The following is a 19,474-nucleotide window of genomic DNA, read 5'->3' as shown; positions in this document are numbered from 1 at the left end:
ATGAATGATCAATTACCCAAGATTCAGTATTAGACGGATGGATAAATAAATGACAGACGGACTGAGAGGCAGATAAACAAATAGGCAAAAAACTTTGCAATGTTTTTAACAGTATTAATAGACTTGTGATGTCTAATTTAATTACTGTACCTAACAATTTGCAATCATCTAAACATCGCCAAGAGGTTACAACGCTGATGTCAACAGTAGGGGAAGTCCGTACACCGTACGCTGATATATTTATTTATTTATTCTTTAGTGGACCGTCCCACTTTAGCCGAGGTGGGCGAGTTGGGATAGGCTGGGAGTGGAGTATGCTTGGCGACCGAGAAAGACAGAAAGAGGGAGAAAGAGAGAGGAGTAACATAGGAAACCTCCAACTTCTCATGGATAGCGTGACGTGTGACGGGAAATTTACGAGATTTTTGGGGAAAAAGACAATCAGGAAGTACGCATCCGGGAGAAGTGGATAACTAGCAAAGTTTATCGCTCACTAAGAAATACAAATAAGATATTTTGTGGGAAGCGAAACACAGAGGACAACATGCCGAGGAGGACCGTGCAAGAAGTGACCGTGCAAGATGTCCAAAAACGGAGAAACCCCAGCAAACATTACGTAAGATTCCTCCAAATTCACAAAATAACACTTCTGTTCTTCAATTGTGCAACACGTCGATGTTATTCTGCCGCTTTTTCATTTCCCCCTCTCCCGTTGACTAAAGTAAAGACAAAGAGAGGATCAAGTTACAGCTATCTGCCAGATTTCTGACGGGATTTTTCTTGAAATGAACTGACTTTTGACAGTTTAGTTGAATGATCCAGGCAGTTTTTCACAACAATAGCGTTTGGATGTTAGTACGTGCCGTTATGATGGTTTTATTAGGCTAAGTCATGAGAGAGATAAATAGTGGAGTTGCATTCAAACCAACATCTGCTTGCCCTCCTGAGTAAGTGATTTGACTGCAGTCAGTGTACTACATTCCACTTAAAAAAATTCCAGGCACTCCAAAAAGGAAAAGAAAACTGATTGTAGGAAAAACTACTCTCACTGGCCTGAAATAAGGTCACTGAAATGTTAGAAATAACTATTGGAAGTTTGGTTAAGCCACAAACAAAATGCTAATTTAACAACTCTGGCAGTGCGCATCTGAACAAACTGAACGTTGTTATTTATTTACCTGAAAAAAACGAAAATATATTTTGGTAGGCATCATTTCTGGATTTTTGTATCTGTCGGTATGAAAAGAGACTTCTGCGATAACTTTTATTAACTATTTATTTGTTGTTGTTGTTTGGAACATCATTATAATTAGGCCAAAGCAACACTAGGTAACTTTTCAACCTTTATCAAATAGTTTCATAACATTTTTGAAATGTCGACTTACAATTAGTTAGATGACACCTCTTTAATATCTTGAGGAGAACGGCTTCTTGTTTGTCATCCCATTCCTCATTGAAACGGCAATTTTTGTTGTCCACTTACAGTGGGGCAAATAAGTATTTAGTCAACCACCAATTGTGCAAGTTCTCCTACTTGAAAAGATTAGAGAGGCCTGTAATTGTCAACATAGGTAAACCTCAACCATGAGAGACAGAATGTGGGGGAAAAACAACAGAAAATGACATTGTTTGATTTTTAAAGAATTTATTTCCAAATTAGAGTGGAAAATAAGTATGTGGTCACCTACAAACAAACAAGATTTCTGGCTGTCAAAGAGGTCCAACTTCTTCTAACGAGGCTCCACTCGTTACCTGTATTAATGGCACCTGTTTTAACTAATCAGTATAAAAGACACCTGTCCAAAATCTCAGTCAGTCACACTCCAAACTCCACTATGGCCAAGACCAAAGAGCTCTCGAAGGACACCAGAGACAATATTGTAGACCTGCACCAGACTGAATCTGCAATAGGTAAAATGCTTGGCGTAAAGAAATCAACTGTGAGAGCAATAATTAGAAAATGGAAGACATACAAGACCACTGATAATCTCCTTGGATCTAGGGCTCCATGAAATATCTCACCCCGTGGCATCAAAATGATAACAAGAACGGTGGGCAAAAATCCCAGTATCATACGGGGGGACCTAGTGAATGACCTACAGAGAGCTGGGACCACAGTAACAAAGGCTACTATCAGTAACACAATGCGCCGCCAGGGACTCAAATCCTGCACTGCCAGACGTGTCCCCTGCTAAAGAAAGTACACGTCCAGGCCCGTCTGAGGTTCGCTAGAGAGCATTTGGATGATCCAGAAGAGGACTGGGAGAATGTGTTATGATCAGATGAAACCAAAATAGAACTTTTTGGTAGAAACACAGATTCTCGTGTTTGGAGGAGAAAGAATACTGAAATGCATCCAAAGAACACCATACCCACTGTGAAGCATGGGGGTGGAAACATGCTTAGGGGCTGTTTTTCTGCAAAGGGACCTGGACGACTGATCTGTGTAAAGGAAAGAATGAATGGGGCCATGTATCGAGAGATTTTGAGTGAAAATCTCCTTCCATCAGCAAGGGCATTGAAGATGAGACGTGGCTGGGTCTTTCAGCATGACAATGATCCCAAACACACAGCCAGGGCAACAAAGGATTGGCTTCGTAAGAAGCATTTCAAGGTCCTGGAGTGGCCTAGCCAGTCTCCATATCTCAACCCCATAGAAAATCTGTGGAGGGAGTTGAAAGTCCATGTTGCCCAACGGCAGCCCCAAAACATCACTGCTCTAGAGGAGATCTGCATGGAGGAATGGACCAAAATACCAGCAACAGTGTGTGAAAAGCTTGTGAAAAGTTACAGTAAACGTTTGGCCTCTGTTATTGCCAACAAAGGGTACATAACAAAGTATTGAGATGAACTTTTTGTATTGACCAAATACTTATTTTCCACCATGATTTGAAAATAAATTCTTTAAAAATCAAACAATGTGATTTTCTGTTTTTTTTTTTCCCACATTCTGTCTCTCATGGTTGAGGTTTACCCATGTTGACAATTACAGGCCTTTCTAATATTTTCAAGTGGGAAAACTTGCACAGTTTGTGGTTGACTAAATACTTACAGTTTTGCCCCACTGTATCTTCTCTTGGTCAACTTAGAGCATGCCATTTTGTTAGATTGGGTCTTCTACTGGTGGCATGTGTGGTGTTAGTGAACGTTGCTTAACGTTGTGATCTTGAATGTTACCTGCATGCAGCGAGACTGCCGGGTAACACGGGGAAAAAATAAATCACGTTTGCTCACAGTAGGACTCACGTTCTTCAATGAAAAATAAAGTACACGACAGCATGTACAAAAAGATAGCAAAGTGATGGGTGCGACTCGTGTTTGAGGTTGCTGGCACTGCTGCGGTCCGTCCACGCTAGCGAGTAGCATGCAGGCTCTCTCAGCCAATCAGCGCATCCATGCACGCTCTCTCAGCCAATCAGCGCATCGTTGTCATAGCGATGACAACAGAAGTGAAAACAGGTAAGATATTTGACTAAAAATCCAACATAATTTAGCGATAGCATAGTAGCGCATAGCGATAAATCGGCGATTCATCCAAATGATGTATGTAGAAAAAAAGTTTTTTTTTCTTTCATTTTTTTTGTACGTCCGTGGGTCCGCAGAGAAATGTGCCTTGGTCCGATCGTGGACCGCGGTCCCCTAATTGAGGACCACAGATCTAGAGTCTAGTACAGGTGTCAGGAACCTATGTCTTTGCGAGTCTTCCCATCGTGGATTACGCGGAGATGAGCGTCTTATTACAGAACTAGTCTCCCGCGTTAAGTCTCCGATCAGCCAGCTGCGGAGTTGGCCCCTCCCAACTCAATGCCAACCCAACTGGAGTATATAAAAATGCGTAGAGGAGAATTAAACGCCAAAAAATGAAATGCGTGGTACCCCAAGTCACAGAGGCGCTAGATCAGTTTCATTTTGAGGACATTTCAGCCTGTCAAAACTGTCGCAACTTCCAGGATCGCCACTGTAATGCACAAGCACTCCTGGTTGCGGCTTTCAGGAAATATACTCAGCGCCACACTATATGTTTCTATTTGTTATTTTCCAAGTGGTGAGAGCGCAACTGAGCATCGATTGTAACATCCCAAGTTTCAATCACAACTCGGCGACTGCTTGTAAAAGGCGAGCGTGCGTTCCCTTCACTCTCGCTCCCACGTGATGCCTTCAATTGCGTTCACGAAAAAAAAAACAAATGCGCAAATGCAGGCGTACCTTGCAGAAGCGGGGGGGCGTGGATGGGGGGGTAGCTTAAACGCACCTTAAACATAGTGTGGACGGGTAAAAAAAATAGTCGGCAAAATATCCTGGAGAAAATTATCTGTCCAAGTGTAGATGTAGCCTAACTTTGAGGAGAGTGGCAGGAACCCTGCCACACAACAAAACTACAAATGTGCTGGCTGCTTTACAGCATATGTCACTTCCCCCTTTCTCCATTTCAAAGTTAGCGAGTCAGTCGCTGACGAGTTCGGGAGAGGTGGGGCGGATGGTCGGTGTGGGAATACGTTACAAAATCAAACATTTCTTTTAAGATGCACGATAATATTGGTTGCTGATAATTATCAGCCGATAATGGCAATTATGACATCGCACCGATAATCCAGATTTTAAAAAATTCAACCGATAATGCAATCTGATAATGATATTCTTGATGAAGGCTCCAAATGTGCACAATCGATGCAAATTTGTCCAATTCTGTGCCTGCGCTTCAAGCCTTCTTAACGGCATTTTTGTGCAATTAAGGGGCATTATATCCAGCCAAATCAATAAAACTAAATGCAAACACTTTCAAAACAAACCATTATATGCCACTTTAACTTACATATCAAAAGTCCTCCAGCTTAAATGCTATAAAATGCTAACTTTTTTTTTTAACAATGCTCTTAACAAATGGTTCAAAAACATATTCCCTCAAAAAGTGGCTAAAAATACCTATAAACTAAATTACATATGCATTCAAAAAAACATTAGCTCAAACAAAAACTTAGCATATGTTGGTAACAGGGAGCAGCTGGATTCAGAGAAAATAAAGAAATGAGTTAGGTCATATTCACTGTCGTCACTAGCGGGCAGTGTAGCCACCCAAATCAATAAAACTAAATGCAAACACTTTCAAAACAAACAATTATATGCCAATTGAATTTACATAGCAAAAGTCCGCTAGCTTAAATGCGATAAAATGCTAACTTTTTTTTTAATGCTCCTAACAAATGGTTCGAACACATATTACCACAAAAAATGGTTGAATATACTGAACTAAATTACGATTGCATTAAAAAAAAACATTAGCTCGAACAAAAACTTACCTTACGTTGGTATTATTAATATTAATTAATATACATAGGTTTAGATGTTGAAATGTACTATTTGTTCACATTTGATGTGGAAAAAGGAGCAATGAATTCTATTTAGCACAGCAACATTTGCTTTTTTGTATAATTTAAAATTGTGTACATATATATCTTTTTACCAAATTATCGGCTTAACATTATCGGTTATCGGCTGGAAGGTGGAGGAAATTATTGGTTATCGGTATCGGTTAAAAAATATGTTATCATGCATCACTACATTTCTTATTTTCAACATCGTCATTTGATATTGTTGAGCCACAACTGTATTCATTACCTCATCACCATTCATCCCTCACACAGCCGCTGGAAACAAATGTCGTTCAATCCAACTGCTAGTGACCGGGAGATCAGGATTTTATGATACTGTGTGCTGGTCCTCCTTAAGGCAAAACACTACTGCTTTTGTCCACCTTAGGGTGACCTTATTTTGATTTCCAAAAAAGAGGACACTCGGCCCGGCCTCGAGATACTTGAATTTTACTCGAAGTTCACACAAAGATGCCTATATCACTTTAATATATTTAAAGTGTGCCTCCTCTGTCTGGATAGAAGAATTCAGTTTTATTAAAAAACAAAAAAACAAAAACATAGGCTTATTGCCATATAGTATATATTATACAGTATATGGAAATATTTTTTTTTACTTAAATGGTTACTCAACAGGCTTTGTTCTTCCTATAAAAAAAATCCCTAACCTTAAAAAATAAACAAATAATGATTTAAAAAAAAAAAAAAAAAAGTATATATATATATAATGCAGACCCATGGAAATGTAGTCCAGTCAATACGCACACACAGTAGGCTATGTGCCAACTCAACTTTTTTATAAATTACTATCACGACAATTGTCGTTGACAAATTGTTATTCCCACTCAATTTTTATTCTCATTCAATTTTCTAGATTGTTCGCAAACAATAACCGAAATAAACTGACAAGCTATTCAACCAGCATGTTTCCAAACGCAGCAGTTCAAAACTAATGCCTAGCGCAGCTGAGCGCACTGATAACTACCTTATTAGCGAATACTGAGACCCGAGGCAAAATCAAACTTTGCTATAAAAGTTTACAATCATCGGCAGTGCAACGATGCGACACCAAACGGGATTTTACAGATTACGCCAGTACAAATCTCTGACAGAAGTTAACAGTTGCCATTATATATGTGTTTATCGTAAAAAACTCTTAACTGGACAGGCGCTCCTACTTAAAATATAATACTAACATTCAACCAAATACACGAACGCAGAACAATTAATATAAGACTAATGCATCTCTGTGTACACATATAACACAATTTACAACAGAGGGCACGTGATCGACATTAACAGGAGAGAAACTTACAGACAGGTGTATGGAGCCACATCTTAAAACTCCTTACTGTAGTCTGATCTCTCGCCAAACTGTCAACCGTCATTAGATGGTGGTAATTCCCATTGAAGCAAAGGGTAAACTGCCAACAAAATAACAAAAAGAAGATCTACTCCTTCTCCCGCCCCTACTAGTCGGAGCCACGTCAACGTAGGCAGGCGCTGCCTCCTAGCGGCCGGAAGGATTCTCTTCAAATTGATCCCGTTAAAAATCATAAAAACCGGACATTTTCATGTATTTATGAACCCGGCCGGACGCTCCGGAGAGCTCGTAATAAGAGGACTAGTCCGGGCAAAAGAGGACGTTTGGTCACCCTAGTCCACCTGTACTGCTAAATATCGACCAAAACTGAAAGTTCCCGAGTGTTGCTTTAAAGGGCCTTTTTAAAGTAGATCTTTGGCACAACGGTTTGTTGTATGGCTGTACAACTTGTACAAGACAGAATATACAAATGCTTTCTAACCCTATAAAACACCAATGGACAAATAAGCCCACATAAGCAATGGGCAAACTCCACAGACTGTAGGAAGACTCAAGGTAAAATATTCAATTTCTGGCATTATAGCTTTCATTACAGTGTTTCGTTAGGCTTCTTTGGTAGACTCACGAAACAATTGCGCACAACATTTTTTAAAAACAAAAAGTTTTTCCAAGTGCTACAGTGTTTTTTGTGGGATAAAAGAATGTCAACAAGACAAAGGCTTGTCTCTTACCACTTCACAATAGAGCCTACATCATGCAGTGTAAACTGAGTGTGGAGGTCATACAGGCTGTTGGCTGCCAAAGTGCACATGCATAACATCATGTGAGTATCAGGTTGCCAAAAGATGCAGCAGGAGTTAGTTCCGAGGCCCTGGTGTGTAATCATATGTTGTTTTGAATCTGAGGAAGGACTTTGAATGTTTTGTAGGAGCATATGTCACAATTTTTCAGTAACACTCGGACACCGTTATACACTAGGGATGTTACTATACAGTGGTACCGCTACATACGAAGTTAATTCGTTCCAGGACCTTGAAATGGTTGTATGTCCAGCAGGATTTTCCCATAAGAATACATTATAACTCCGTTAATTCGTTCCACAGCCCAAAAACAGACACTAAATCCTAAATCCTAATGTAAAACCGTCTCGATTTTTGGTTAAGAGCAAAATAAATAAATAAATAAATAAAAAAACGGCCAGTTAGCATTTATTTTACGTAAATATGTCCAATGTTTTGCTAGTCTTTAAGCCACTGTAGCGCCACCTTATCACCACAAACAGCTTTTAACGTTGAAATTCTTGTGAATAAATGCTTAAATCCCTGAATTCTTTGTAGATATCGACGTAAAACAGTCTCGATTCTTGGTTAAAAGAAAAAAAAATGGCCAGTTAGCATTTGTTTTACGTAACTATGCCGAATGTGCTGCTAGTCTTTAAACCACTGTGGCGCTGCCTTATCACCACAAACAGCTTTTTACGTTGAAATTCTTGTGAACAAATGCTTAAATCGCTGAATTCTTTATAGATATGGACGTAAAACAGTCTTGATTCTTGGTTAAATGCAAAAAAACTGGCCAGTTAGCATTTCTTTTACGTAAATATGTCGAATGTGCTGCTAGTCTTTAAGCTACTGTGGCGCCGCCTTATCACCACAAAGAGCTTTTTACGTTAAAATTTGTGTGAATAAATGCTTAAATCCCTGAATTCTTTGTAGATATGGATGTAAAACAGTCTTGATTCTTGGTTAAAAGTAAAAAAACGGGGCAGTTAGCATTCATTTCACGTAAATATGTTGAATGTGCCGTTAGTCTTTAAGCCACTGTGGCACTGCCTCATTACCACAGACCTTTTTACGTTGAAATTCTTGTGAATAAATGCTTAAATCCCTGAATTCCTTATAGATATGGACGTAAAACAGTCTCGATTCTTGGTTAAAAGCAAAAAAAAAACGGGCAGTTAGCATTCATTTTACGTAAATATTGCGAAGTATAACGCCAATGCTGTAGCGGCTAATTTCTTCCATTGATTTTTTCACGTTTCAAAATGCATGCACGGTACAAATAATATAATGATAACCTTGAATCCTTGAACAAATCACCCATGAGACAATCGTTCCTGTTTGTGTGCGGTACAGCTTTCGTACCAACCTTTTCCAACCTAAACCCGGATTTGGGTTGTTACATGTGTTTGAGAAGAACTAAGACCGACTGCGAATAACTGAAGCGGAGTGTGGGACGGCCACCTACGAAAAGGTGTCCCGCAGTGTTTATGCAAGTCTATGCATAGACGTCTAATCCATTTGAAGTGGGAGTGTTGGCAGGGAATGAACGAATGTTTTTATCACTAGTAGACGTCCAGTCCAGTCTAGTAGTGATAAACCCATTCCATTTCACAGATGCAAACAGCTTGTTTTTCTGTTTATTACTTGTAGAATCGCGTACAGCCTATTATACACGTGCAAATATTAGCATGACAGTTTTAATTGAGCCCATTGTTTTAGCTTACACTGAATTTTCACAGTCAGAGACTTACTTTTACAACATAAAACTAACTTTAAAGGACATGCACTTCTTGACCTGGTCTTTCCATTGTCATCATTGATTCCAGTCAAGCAAGGACAGAGAAAATCAGGAAGGGAAGCCGGCAGTCGTCACCAGGGAGTTTCCAACCACCGCTATCCTTCTGGGAAGCCAACTAGAGAACTAGGTCAAGCTTCAGACTATGTTCACGAGGAAAGCTGAACGAGAAAGTAGTCTAAACGGGCAGCTAGGACAAGAAAAAATAAGGCACTATAAAATTTACTTACTTTTTTGGCTGATTGCGTTACAACATAACTGCCGACACATTACACCTTCCTTGATGAACATTGAAGTAAACAAACAAAGAAACACTCACATGTTATTGTTCAACCTTGGTGGCAGTCTACACTGTAGTTAAGAGCTCAATTTTAGAAAATGGTGTCACGGTCAAATGCTTTGGTTCCTGACTGGATAATGACTTCCTCTTAAACAGGAAGTGGTGTACTGTAAACGGTCTGGACAGGAAGATGTGTAATAGTATAGGATTATCATATTAGAAGAAAATGATGGAAAGGGCAATATTTATATGGCAGTAGTGGGAATTAGCTCATAATTTTTTTTTTTCCTTTTTTTTCTCCTCTTTCAGGTTTACATCATTAAAGTATCCTGGACGGATGGCAGCACAGAACTCATTTACAGACGCTACAGCAAGTTTTTCGACTTGCAGGTGAGCGAATATGTACTGTAACTGCTCGGTCTAAGTATTATAATTATGGTAAGTTTTATATGAAAGACTAGCAGTTTTTCCTCAGTAAATACAGTAATTGCAGTGCTTTCCTATCTGCGCCTTCATGACAGTTGTTATTATATTGCCTCAGAGAAAGGGGCCCTGCAAGTTGAGTGAGGGCAGGTATGGATGCGTGATCAGGGGCGGATCCACCAGGGTGGCATTGGGGGGCAACTGCCACTCTAAAAGAAAGGCAGGCCACCACAGCTGCCACCCCAGTTGGCACCAATGGATATAAAAACAGCAACTTCAATTTGAGATTTACTGCCATCTATTAAGTAGTGGTGTCAGTGAGGATCCTTATAATTAGAGAACCCGCGATCGATCGGGTCCGATCACGTCATTTTCAAAGTATCGGAATCGGCAAAAAAATATCGGACATGCCTTTTTTAAATATAGATATATTTTTTAATTAAATCATTTTCTAATTGTATTTAACGTTACAGACATAATGTGTTACACTCTTCCAGAGTCTTTAGTTTAAGCTTAAGGTAGGGGCAAGAATTAATATTTTTTACATTTATCATGTTTCAATATTTAACGCAATTAACGCATGCGCTGAACGACCCACTCACACATTGTCGCGTTTTACCCATACTGTATATAGAGGCAGCGTAAAATGATTAGAGTGAATTTTGGCAGCCTTTGGAGCCTTTTTTTTAAATGGCTAAAGCCTCACAATCCCTCTCCCAACGATTAGAATAATCGTGGGAAGCAATGTGGGGAAGAAAGGTAGTATCATTTACTGAAAGCTCAACAAATACACTAGATGGCAATATTTAGAGGTGTGCAAAATTTCCGATTCTTAAATTAGTCGCGATTCGGCCGTGGAAGATTCGAGAACGATTCACAAACATCCAAATTCCGATTATTGAAATATGCCAAGTAAAGCGGAAGTACAACACACTCAGCGCGCCGCGCGGGCTTCGGGACGGAACGGAGCGGGAGTAGCTAAACATTATGCTTCTCATTAACCGGCCCCTCGGGTAATGCCAACGCTCAACTCACGGCTCTAGCTCAACTCATGCCACGAGATAAAAAAAACACAACAACATACCTGCCTGCTGCCGAAAAGCTGCTACAAGTACAGCTAAGCTACATAATGTTACGGTAGATATCATTTATATAGGACTAGATGGATTATAGACTCGGTAGCGGTAGCAGCACATCTGCAAAAAGCTAGATGCGGGCGTTAGTAAACGGCCGCCATCTTAAAGCAGTAAACTTCCCTGCAATGCTGTTGTAGCGAACCTTCCAAGCCAACCTAATTAACTTTTTATCTAAAATACTCCTAAATCGGTAAAATATTGACTTGAATCTATCTTTAAAATAGTTTTAAAACTTTCACATGTCAAAAGTAGACAAAAGGGAAATTATGGAAAAACGGGAGCAATTTTAACAACTTTAACGGTTGATTCACAACATTAAATTAATTGAATGTAGTTTAAAGCTGCTGATACAGAATGGGGACTGGAGTTTTTTTTATTTAATGTTATTTTTGTATATTTGTTTACTGCTATATGTTAACTTGATACTGAAATAGTAGTTTGGTTTAGCCTGAGAGTATTTTTGAACAATTTTGGAACTAATGTACAAAACTTTATTTAAAAAAAAATTAAAAAAATAAAAAAGGAGGGGGGTGCATCAATAATCGTTTTATAATCGAATCGGTGCCTCTGAATCGTAATCGTAATCGAATCGTTAGGTGCCCAAAGATTCCCAGCTCTAACAATATTTAGTCCCAATATACAAAGTCACAAGTCTTTCGATCCGTGAATCCCTCTCACAGAAAGAATGTTAATAATGTAAATGCCATCTTGAGGATTTATTGTCATAATAAACAAATACAGTACTTATGTACTGAATGTTGAATGTATATATTCGTCCGAGTTTTATTCATTTTTTTCTTAATGCATTGCCAAAATGTATATGATCGTGAAAAATTATCGGGAATGATTGGAATTGAATCGGGAGCAAAAAAAAAAGCAATCGGATCGGGAAATATTGGGATCGGCAGATACTCAAACTAAAACGATTGGGATCGGAAAAATATGGGATCAGGATAGCCCTCGTAACAATTCATGTAGATCAATATATCGATTTTTTAAGCACAATTGAATGTAATTCGATGAAAATGCAAAATGATTATATTTTCAGTATGTCGTTTTTTAAAACAAAAACAAAACCAAAAAAAAAAAATCAACAATATTGTCATACACGAAAAAACTGATATGTATTATTTGTTTTTTTAGGTAAATTGGAACTGATTATGTTAAATTTTTTACTTTGATTGGAATAGTTGCAGACTGTTGTATCATTGGCTAAAGAATAGATGATGTATTATAGGGCTGCAGCTATCGAATATTTTAGTAATCGAGTATTCTACTGAAAATTCCATTGATTAATCGAGTAAACAAACATTTCTTTTTTAGGTAAAGACCAATTATAAATCTACATATAATACTGTAAATACAATACATATAATAAAATGCTTTTTTTACAGTGCTCTTAACAAATGGTTCAAACACATATTCCTATAAACTAAATTACAAATGCATTTAAAAAAAACATTAGCTCAAACAAAAATTTATGTTGGTCTAAACCGGGAGCATCTGGATTCAGCCATGTGAAATGAGTTATGTCATATTCACTGTCACCACTAAAAGGGCACTGTATCCACCCAAATCAATAAAACTAATTGCAAACACTTTCAAAATAAACCATTACAGCCCCACTTTAATTAAACGAATCTTTGAAGCAGTAAAATTTAATTCAAATCGTTTTTCTTTTCGGAATTACTCGAGTTAATCTATTAATCGTTGCAGCACTAATGTATGATACGGCATGAAATATCTGCCACCCTATCGCCACCCCATTAATATTTTTCTAGACCCGCCCCTGTGTGTGACGTAGAGCTGCAATGATTAATCAATTAAGTGGAGTACTCGATCAGAAAAAATATTCGAATTCTGTTGCTTCGAGTATTCGTTTAATTTAAGTGGCGTTGTAATAGTTTATTTTGAAAGTGTTTGCATTTAGTTTTATTGATTAGGGAGGATACACTGCCCTCTGGTCTGCCTCTTTTCACATGGCTGAATCCAACTGCTCCCTTTTAAGACCAACGTAAGCTAATTTTTTGTTTGAGCTAATGTTTTTTAAGGCATTCATAATTTTATAGGTATATTTAGCTGTTTTTTGTGGGAATATGTGTCTGAACCATTTGTTAAGAGCATTGTAAAAAATTTTTTTTTTAGCATTTTATCAAATTTAAGCTAGCTGAATTTTTCTATGTAAGTTGGCCAATTGTTCTTTTGTTGTACATTGATCCTCATTTACAAAAAAAAAAAAAAAAAGTAAGGCTCAGCTCAGGTATTTGAATTTTTCATGTTCCTTATCCGATTACTCGATTATTCGAACTAACTAGTCCATCGATTAATCTACTACTAAAATAATCAATAGCTGCAGCCCTAGTGTGATGTCTATGTAAATGTTTGAATCATTGTCAAATGTCATTTAGGCACCGTGTGTGAGTGTGTTGTGCAACGAACGAATCAGCGTCCTTGTTTCCCTTCCTCTTTTGGAGGTCAGAAATCTGCTGCAAGGACTCATGAATTGAATATCGAGGAATTCCACATGACTTGACGAACCCTAATTGGATCATATAGCATTTCACTTGATTATGATCTATTACAAACATGAGATGCTACACTGCACTGATACTAAAATGACAACTATTTTTAATAAATAATCTTATAATGGCTTAATTGTCTTGATTAACAATGCGGAAAAATAACTCGCGCAATATTTTTAAGCAACACTTTCGACTATGAGTAATAAACATTTAAATTAACACGTCAGACAGTGTCATTAAACAGAAAGCACTATCTGTCAACTGGTGTATTACATTACACAGGTGTACTTAAAATGGCTGCTGAGTATTTTATTGTGCCCCAGTGGATGAAAGACAAGGGAGTAGTGATGACATCATCCGCCGTGCAGCCTAATGACATGGAACATAGTCATCAGTCTCCTCTATTGCTCGCTTTTAATTTCCCGTCAGGCTCTTTGCGATCATATCCTGCCACTTTACAGTCAGTCGGGTCGTCACTGCATACACTTATACACAGGGTGAACACCAAAAGGACCCAAGAAAGATTACGTATACAGGGTATATTTTGTAAAACGTTTGCCTATCACAAGGTTCAGTGGTGTGTGAATCACCACTTCCTATAAATGCAGCTGGTCCAAGCAGCTGATGTGAGCGCATGCATTGTGTGAAGCAACAGGATGTTTTTTGTCATACACTTGATGCCAATTTTTTATATTTAAATAGAAAATGTTAACAGTAGGGTTGTTCCGATCATGTTTTTTTGCTCCCGATCCGATCGTTTTAGTTTGAGTATCTGCCGATCCCGATATTTCCCGATCCGATATCCTTTTTTTTTTTGCTCCCTATTCAATTCCAATCATTCCCAATAATTTTTCCCGATCATATACATTTTGGCAATGCATTAAGAAAAAAATGAAAAAAACCCGGACGAATATATATACATTCAGCATACAGTACATAAGTACTGTATTTGTTTATTATGACAATAAATCCTCAAGATGGCATTTACATTATTAACATTCTTTCTGTGAGAGGGATCCACGGATAGAAAGACTTGTAATTCTTAAAGGATAAATGTGACTTTGTATATTGTGACTAAATATTGCCATCTAGTGTAATGGTAAATGGTGTTATACTTATATAGCGCTTTTCCACCTTTCAAGGCGCTCTACACTATCTTACCATCCACCTACTGGTGACGCAGCACCAGGTGCAACGTGGGGTTCAGTGTCTTGCTCAAGGACACTTAGACGAGTTCATCAGGGCGGAGAATTGAACCCACAACCTCTGGGTTGTGGGACAACTACTCTACTACTCAGCCACGCCACCCCACCCAGTGTATTTGTTGAGCTTTCAGTAAATGATACTGTAGCCATTTAACGGTTCTGCCCAAATGCATGATGGGAAATGCAACCATGACTGCATACTGGCACCAATTGATATATCTTCTCTGCGTTGGGATATAACATAGGGTGTTAACAAAAAAATCAGAATAAGACATTGCTTCCCACAATATTTCTAATTGTTGAGAGAGGGATTGTAAGGCTTTAGCCAATTAAAAAAAGGCTCCAAAGACTGCCAAAATGAACTCTACACATTTTACGCTGCCTTCTAGCTCTATTTATAGGTAAAACGGCGCCATCATAGATTGAATGCGACAATGCGTGAATAGGTCGTGCAGCGCATGCGTTAATTGCGTTAAATATTTTAACGTGATTAATTAAAAAAAAAAAAAATTACCGCCGTTAATGCGATAAATTTGATAGCCCTACTTTAAGCCAAAACTAAAGACTCTGGATGAGTGTAAGACATTTTGTCTGTAACGTTAAATACAATTAGAAAACGATTTAATCAAAATATATATATACATTAAAAAAAGGCATGTCCGACATTTTTTTGCCGATTCCGATACTTTGAAAATGGCGTGATCGGACATCTTTAATGCTTGCTATATATAAAAGGTATCCAGGATCTGCACACTTGCTTTTATGAAGTAAAACAAAAGTTTACATGTTAAAAGAAGAAACCAAATGATCGCACGTCCTGCGATGTGACTATTACTACATGTGCACAATGCGATGGCAATGTTCAAACGATAAATTGTGCAGGCCTAGTCTGAATTGTTTCATGAGGTGTTAATATTATCATCATTAAAGTTAATAATATTGGCTCCTTTCCATCCCATCAACCCGTATTAGTTTTGAGGATCTAAATCTTGGACTGAAATAGACAGTTTTTTGCTGAAGGGTGGAAATGTTTCTGTAGCTGGGTCATCCTTGCGGTTATTCCAATTAAAAAAAAAAAATTCAAACTACGTCACGAACACAATTTTTCCGTACTGCACATGTGTCCACTCAGCCGCTAGAAGTCCAACAGTTACGTTCTGGAGACACTTCAAAGCTACTAAAAAAAAAAAAAAAAAAAAAAGCACAGCTGTCACATATTTTCCATGTGCCGTAATCTAGTATCAAACTCTTAATGTGGGGGCACGTTTCATTTGGATGCTTTCATATAAAGTTGCTCATAAGGAAGATTTTATGAAGCGTTTCATTAACACTTTAACCACCTGACTTTGTTTCCCTAAACAGTGCATTAGTGCCTGAAGATAGTCTTTTAATGTAGATGATAAAAAATTGTGTGGTGACCTGACTATTTGAGCATTATACTTTTCCAAACATGTTAGTTTTCTAAAACTTGATTCTAACGTAATGAATTTTATAAAGGTTAAAAAGTTAAGTTAAATGCGAATTAAAAAAATAAAATTCCTGAGTTTTTCTTCAAAATATGCAGAATTGCACTTTCATTTTACAAGAGCAATACATTTAAAAATTAGGGCTGTCAAACGATTAAAATTTTTAATCGAGTTAATTACAGCTTAAAAATTAATCGTAATTAATCGCTATTCAAACCATCTATAAAATATGCCATATTTTTCTGTAAATTATTGTTGGAATGGAAAGATTAGACAAGATGGATATATACATTCAACATACGGTACATAAGTACTGTATTTGTTTATTATAACAATAAATCAACAAGATGGCTTTAACATTATTAACATTGTCTTAAAGCGATCCATGGATAGAAAGACTTGTAGTTCTTAAAAGATAAATGTTAGTACAAGTTACGGAAATTTTGTATTAAAACCCCTCTCAATATTTTCATTTTATTAAAATTTGTAAAATTTTCAATCAAAAAATAAACTAGTAGCTCGCCATTGTTGATGTCAATAATTACACCATGCTCACTCATGGTACTAACCCATAAAATCAGTTGGACCCAAGCACCAGCAGAGGGAGCCAAACACAAAAAAACAAGTAACAAGCGGACATTACACTGTACTGTCATTTTAGTCTGTTTGAGCGGGGCATGTGCGCTAATTGCGTCAAATATTTTAACGTGATTAATTAAAAAAAATAATTACCGCCCATTAACACGATAATTTTGACAGCCCTATTAAAAATTAACTAAGCTTAGCCTCAAACGGTATAAAAAAATGAATGAGGGTCTAAATACTAGTACAACAAAAGAACAATTAGCCGAGTCACATAGCAATAGCCCGCTAATCTAAATGCTATAAAATGCTAAAAATATGTTTCATACAATGCCCTTAACAAATTGTTCAAACACATATTCGCATAAAAAACTGCTAAATATACTTCGAAACTAAATAACGATTACATTAAAAAAAAAAAAAAAAAAACATACGTTATATTGGTCTTAACAGGGAGCAGCTGGATTCAGCCATTTTAGACAGATTATGGCATACTCACAGTTGGCACTAGAGGGCAGTGTATCCACCCAAATCAATAAAACAATTGCACACATTCAAAACAAACCATTACAGTGTCACCCCAATTAAACGAATCCTCTAAGCAGCAAAATTTGATTCTAAGCTTTTTTTCCCTACTCTAAGTACCTTAATTTTCGAACTATAAGATGCTACTTTTTTCCTTTATTTTGAATCGTGCGGCTTATAGTCCAGTGCGGCTTATTAGTTGATTTATTTGGGTTAATAGGTAACCCTTCATTTGACAGCATCATCATAAGATCGTCATAATTATGACATGGCACTATAATGGGCATTACTGAATGCTTATGACAGATGTCATGATGTGTCATCCAGGCAAATTATGTCACTCCATTTCAGCTTGGATCTTTTACATCCGTTCAAAAGTGAGATAATTTGCCGGATGACAAATAAATCATAATAAATAGGGCTGTCAAACGATTAAAATATTTAATCGAGTTAATCACAGCTTAAAAATTAATTAATCGCAATAAATAGCAATTCAAACCATCTCTAAAATATGCCATATTTTTCTGTAAATTATTGTTGGAATGGAAAGATAAGACACAAGACGGATATAAACATTCAACATACTGTACATAAGTACTGTATTTGTTTATTATAACAATAAATCCACCAGATGGCATTAACATTATTAACATTCTTTCTGTTAAAGGGATCCAGGGATAGAAAGACTTGTAGATCTTAAAAAATAAATTTGAGTACAAGTTATTGTAATTTTATATTAAAACGTAGTGATTGAAATACACCACAAGGTGTCAATGGCGAGTTTTAAATGAATTAGAGATATAGCCAAGGCAAAGTCTGAGTAATTTTTATTTGTATTTTTGCATAGCTATTTTGATTGGGAATGCCAGTTCTCTTAGCATTGAGCACTTTTCTTTTTGAGAACTTTTTTTTTTTTTTGAGAGATAGGAATATTATTTTTATTGTGCTTTTACAAAATGATACTGTAGCAACTTAACTGTTCCGCCCAAATGCATGATGGGAAATTGGGCAACCATGACTGTTAGTGGTGGCTGCAAATGGTATACAGTATGTTCTGCGTTGTGTTCAATTAAGTGTGTTAAGAAAAAAATCGTCTCCTGCGAGCGATAGAAACATTATTTTTGTTGTGCTTTCACTAAATGATACTGTAGCGACTTAAGTGCTCAGCCCAAATGCATGATGGGAAGTTTGGCAGCCTTGACTGTCAGTGGTGGCTGCAAATAGTATACAGTATGTTCTGCGTTGTGTTCAATTAAGCATGTTAAGAAAAAAATCGTCTCCTGCGAGCGATAGAAACATTATTTTTGTTGTGCTTTCACTAAATGATACTGTAGCGACTTAACTGCTCCGCCCAAATACATGATGGGAAGTTGGGCAACCATGACTGTCAGTGGTGGCTGCAAATGGTATACAGTATGTTCTGCGTTGTGTTCAATTAAGAGTGTTAAGAAAAAGTCATCATAACATAATAAATGACATCCGTTATAAGCATTCATTATTGGTCATGACAGTGTCATGTCATAATTATGATTTTCTAATGACAGTCCTATGGCACCACTGTCAAATAAAGTGTTAGCAAATACCATAACTAGCAATTAATGAAACAACTGTAAGAGTAAATGAATACATAATTAGCATATAACATGAATTGATTGTTATTTACATCTTTAGCACTGCAATGCATGCTAGGAGGCATGTTGGACGACAACAGTGTTGAAAGCAGGTGGTAGCACAGGTTGTCTCCCCCGAGGGAGCACTGATGGCCAGCTTCTTGAAGTAAAGAAACTTTGCAGCCAATTGGTTCAAAGCTTCATGGTGGTCTTATGATGCCACTGTCAAATAAAGTGTCACCGGTTAATGTCTTTTGGTGTAAATATCCCATAATACAGTGAGGACAGCTGCGGTTTATAGTCCAGTGCAGCTTTTCTATGAACAAATGCAGTTTTCGTGCCCAATTTGAAGGGTGCGGCTTATAGTCAGGTGCGCCTTATAGTGTGAAAACAATGGTACTCGAGTTAATCGATTAATCGTTGCAGCAACAAATTCAAAATCCATCAATGCATGC

General features: G+C 37.4%; 1 protein-coding gene across 2 annotated transcripts in view; it reads left to right on the top strand.

Moving 5' to 3' along the window:
- Nucleotides 1–268: 268 nt before the first annotated feature.
- Nucleotides 269–19,474, top strand: part of sh3pxd2b (SH3 and PX domains 2B) — a 74,736-nt gene continuing 55,530 nt past the window's right edge. For both annotated transcript variants that reach the window (XM_057820468.1, XM_057820467.1), the window contains exons 1-2: nucleotides 269–616; nucleotides 9,860–9,940. In XM_057820468.1, coding sequence (XP_057676451.1) covers nucleotides 545–616; nucleotides 9,860–9,940 — 153 coding nt within the window. In that variant the 5' untranslated portion in view covers nucleotides 269–544. The remainder of the gene's footprint in view (nucleotides 617–9,859; nucleotides 9,941–19,474) is intronic.

The sequence above is a fragment of the Corythoichthys intestinalis genome, chromosome 18 (assembly GCF_030265065.1).
Source record: "Corythoichthys intestinalis isolate RoL2023-P3 chromosome 18, ASM3026506v1, whole genome shotgun sequence".
In the NCBI taxonomy this organism is placed as follows: domain Eukaryota; kingdom Metazoa; phylum Chordata; class Actinopteri; order Syngnathiformes; family Syngnathidae; genus Corythoichthys; species Corythoichthys intestinalis.
The sequence above is the reverse complement of the archived record's forward strand: the minus strand, read 5'-3'. Positions and strand labels throughout refer to the sequence as shown.